Source organism: Pyrus communis, chromosome 13 (assembly GCF_041283825.1).
Source record: "Pyrus communis isolate YQ-2024b chromosome 13, ASM4128382v1, whole genome shotgun sequence".
Classification (NCBI taxonomy): domain Eukaryota; kingdom Viridiplantae; phylum Streptophyta; class Magnoliopsida; order Rosales; family Rosaceae; genus Pyrus; species Pyrus communis.
The window spans coordinates 3,696,024-3,699,556 of NC_142577.1; the positions used below are offsets into that span (position 1 = coordinate 3,696,024).

General features: G+C 39.4%; 1 protein-coding gene across 1 annotated transcript; it reads right to left on the reverse strand.

Moving 5' to 3' along the window:
* Positions 1 to 689: 689 nt before the first annotated feature.
* Positions 690 to 3,282, reverse strand: LOC137737145 (tetraspanin-8). The gene is made up of 2 exons (XM_068476536.2): positions 2,416 to 3,282; positions 690 to 1,207 (listed from the first exon to the last, which is right to left on the reverse strand). The coding sequence occupies exons 1-2, from the start codon at positions 2,917 to 2,919 to the stop codon at positions 911 to 913; spliced, it is 801 nt and encodes a 266-aa protein (XP_068332637.2). The 5' UTR covers positions 2,920 to 3,282; the 3' UTR covers positions 690 to 910.
* Between the last annotated feature and the right edge of the window lie 251 nt (positions 3,283 to 3,533).

The window sequence follows — 3,533 nt, forward strand, 5'->3', positions numbered from 1 at the left end:
GAGGATCCCTCAAATAAAAAGTTATTTGTGACGGAGTACTACTTAGTTTATTCTTGTCAGAGTTGTAAGCTCAAATTTATAATATTTTATAAAGATGATGGTAGTTGAACCACAAGCTCAAATTTCATGTCAAAAAGATGAAATGTACAGCCATTATGCAGCCACAAGCTGAAGAGTGGTAGTTGAACCAACAACTACAAATCCAACTTCATAAAGATAGTGGACTTGTGGTCCATCCACCAGTATCAAATCAAAACCCTATAGTCCTGACTTAATAACAATTCTATGGTCCTTCCTTCAACTATACGTATGACGTTCTCGACACTTCAACTGTTAACACGACTTTCACTTTTTCTTGTTGCCATAAACTGATAAAGTGTTTACTTTTGTAAACTACCCCAACTTTCTCTTATCTGCAAAGTCAACACCACTGGTTTACTGTGATCTCACACTCCAATTGTCCCACAAGTTAATAATCTAAAATACCATAACAAGTATTTTCTTGAATAATATTATCACCGTTTGTATACATCCTGACTCAATAAACAAATAGATATACGCTCATGCATAACGTACATGTATATACAAATATTTGGAGCATACGATAAAATGACATACGTCGACGACCAATTAAAATATTAAATAAATAAGTAAAACGAAATGACAGGGCATGCACACACAAATAAGTCTTTCCAAAACAAACAGAGATTCATTCACATAGCAGCTGATAAAACATCAAAATAGCAGCTGAACGACGTCGTAGCCAAAACCAAATGAGATCAAAGACTTTATACAAGAGATTAATATCAATGACCCTAGTCAATAAGATATGTTCCACTAATAAGAGCTAGCTGCCAATGCCCAATTATTCTCTACTTACATGCCAATATCTGATCGAACTCAGTGTCGCTTACTGTTTCCAATATCCATTGTCCCTCCTGTTGTTCCTAAACGCGCAGCATCCAACCGAATACACCACGATGAGGAAGATAAGGAATACAATGTTGACAATGGCCGTCTTCTTCCAATTACTTTTTATGTTGTCCAGCAGTCCAGCCTTGCACGACTGACAGTTGAAGCACAGAACCTTTTCATCATTCTGCCATGCACTGCAGTCAGGGTTGGAGGAAACGGTGGTACCGTTGGTCCAGGATATGGGGGTCACGTAGGTAAATCCACAATCATCCGATGGCTTACAGCAACCAGCCTGCAAATAAGTAAACACATTAGAAGAACCGTTACATTTGACAAGGTGAAAAACGAAATAACTACACACAATGCACAGGGCAGTTCAGTTTGTAGTGTTACTAAATGTATACAAAGCCAAACAAGTGAAAAAACATACAACTCAAAGACATCAAGAACCATGGATAGCAATTACTCCCAAGGCATTCTTATTAGTCCTACCCAGTTGTAATGGAGGGAAATTAACTACAGTGAAGAGGTAATTTCAAATGGAATTGTTTAAAGCACAATTAACGGGTATAAATACACATGTGGATGTGGATGCAAGGCGGTAGGTAGGGCGTCCACAACAGCTTGTTTCTAAAAGGGATTCTTATTTTCTTTCATGACACCAACCATATGCACTTTCAAAAAAGCATGATGCTACAAGGAAGCACGACCACCAACTCTCTAGTGAATAAAAGATGCAAACCCGTGAGATGATACCATTATTCCCCTGGCATAACAATTTATGGACAATATTTTGCAGCTTACAAGAACCTAATTCAGTCGTCAAGAATCAAAGTGCCACCGGAAAACCACTAACGTAAAGTATTACAAGAGTCTAACAAAAAGCGTAGTAACGGGGGCACCCCCAACATTGGAATGTACACCGAACAAGAACAGAGACAGCTCTCCAACCACAAAATGACTAGTAAGACGGGATTTGATTGAAAGGTAAAGCAAAGAATAAAGCCTTTTTATCCATCAATTGAACTTTTCAAAAGTCATTTTATACCAGACAATGAATGAAATTGATATTCTAACACAATCAAATATCTCTAAATTACTTGTTCAATCCAAAATTCGAAAATTCGAAAAAGTCAGACCTCCTACACCAACATGCAAGATAATGATAATGTAAAACCAAAAAAGTTGAACTACAATATTCAGATCTTAACATATTGTTCAGATCTCAAAGGACTGCACAAAGGGGAGAAAAATTATTAAAACCCAGATAAAATCAGAGAAATTAGAACATTATCAACATTCAGAAACACAACTCAGACCCAGAAACAAATATATCCAAGACTGGAAACAAAATCCAGATTAAAATCAAAACAAATTTCACCAAAGACAGGTTCAGAGACTAACATTTCAACCCAGTTGAAGAAAAAAAATTCAGATCTGGAGCAAGGATTAAGCAGAATTCAAAAAGAACCCAAAACAAAAAAGAAGAAAATATGATACCTGAAGCGCTGACAGGTTCTCAGAATAGAAGGTCTGGATGGTATCATTGACATACTTGTCCCTGAAAGTAGAGCAGACCTTGCTGTCAATGAGACAGCTCTTGATCTTGTTCCAGTTCTTGGTGCTGTTAACCCTCTTCTGCAGCCACTGCGAGTAGTCCCCGAGCTTGTACTCCTTGTACCCTCTGTTGGAAATCACTTTTCCGGCGCCTTTGTTGGTGACGGCGAAGGCGAAGATGGTGACGGCGAAGAGGACAACGATGAGGAGGAACATGACGAGTAGGTAGACCCACAGCAGCCACGAGACCCGGCAGCAGGCGCCGATTAGGCCGGCCAGCGACACCAGCATCAGGAATACGCCGAGGATGATGACGGGCTTGTCTAGGAACTTCTCGCACTCGGTGCTGCCTTGCTTGCTCAGCCATACTCCGGCCCACACGATCGGAATCGACAGCAGGAACGTTATGAAGTTGAGGAGACCCACCAGGTTGTTGCTGACCCTCATTGTCGCCGGCGAGTTCAAAAACCCAGTTCGCAAAAAACAAGTTTTTTTAGAGAGAGAGAGAGAGAGAGAGAGAGAGAGGTCCAGAAGTCGAATGAGGAATTGTGAAGATTGAGGAGGAGGAGATCGCGGTGTTTATATGGTGGGTTTTACGGAAGCGTATCGGATATTAAACCGTGTGGGGGTAGCGGAGATTAAACTAAACCGTGTTAAGTGTCATATAAGGATGATTTTTTCCTTCTCTGATTCGGAGTAGTTTCCAATATTGGCAAGGTAATAAATTTCACTCGGATTGACAACGCCACAAGCTCACATCCACGAAAGTCGCCAGCAGTTACAACTTACGAGTGAGGATCTTTTTGTGAGGAATCGGAGATTTTCAAATCATATCGTTCATAATATATTGTGCAATTAGAAATTATTGTAAATTTTTTATTTAAAATTTAATATAAACAATATCTGACAAAAACTAATCGCATGATTTACGATGAATGGATGTGATTAGAGAATCTCCAAAATCCTAACAAAGGGGATCCGGCGAGAATCCTCTCTCACAACTTAGAACTTAGTTATTTGACCAAAAAGAAGATATAAGACACTACCCTCAATTCATACCT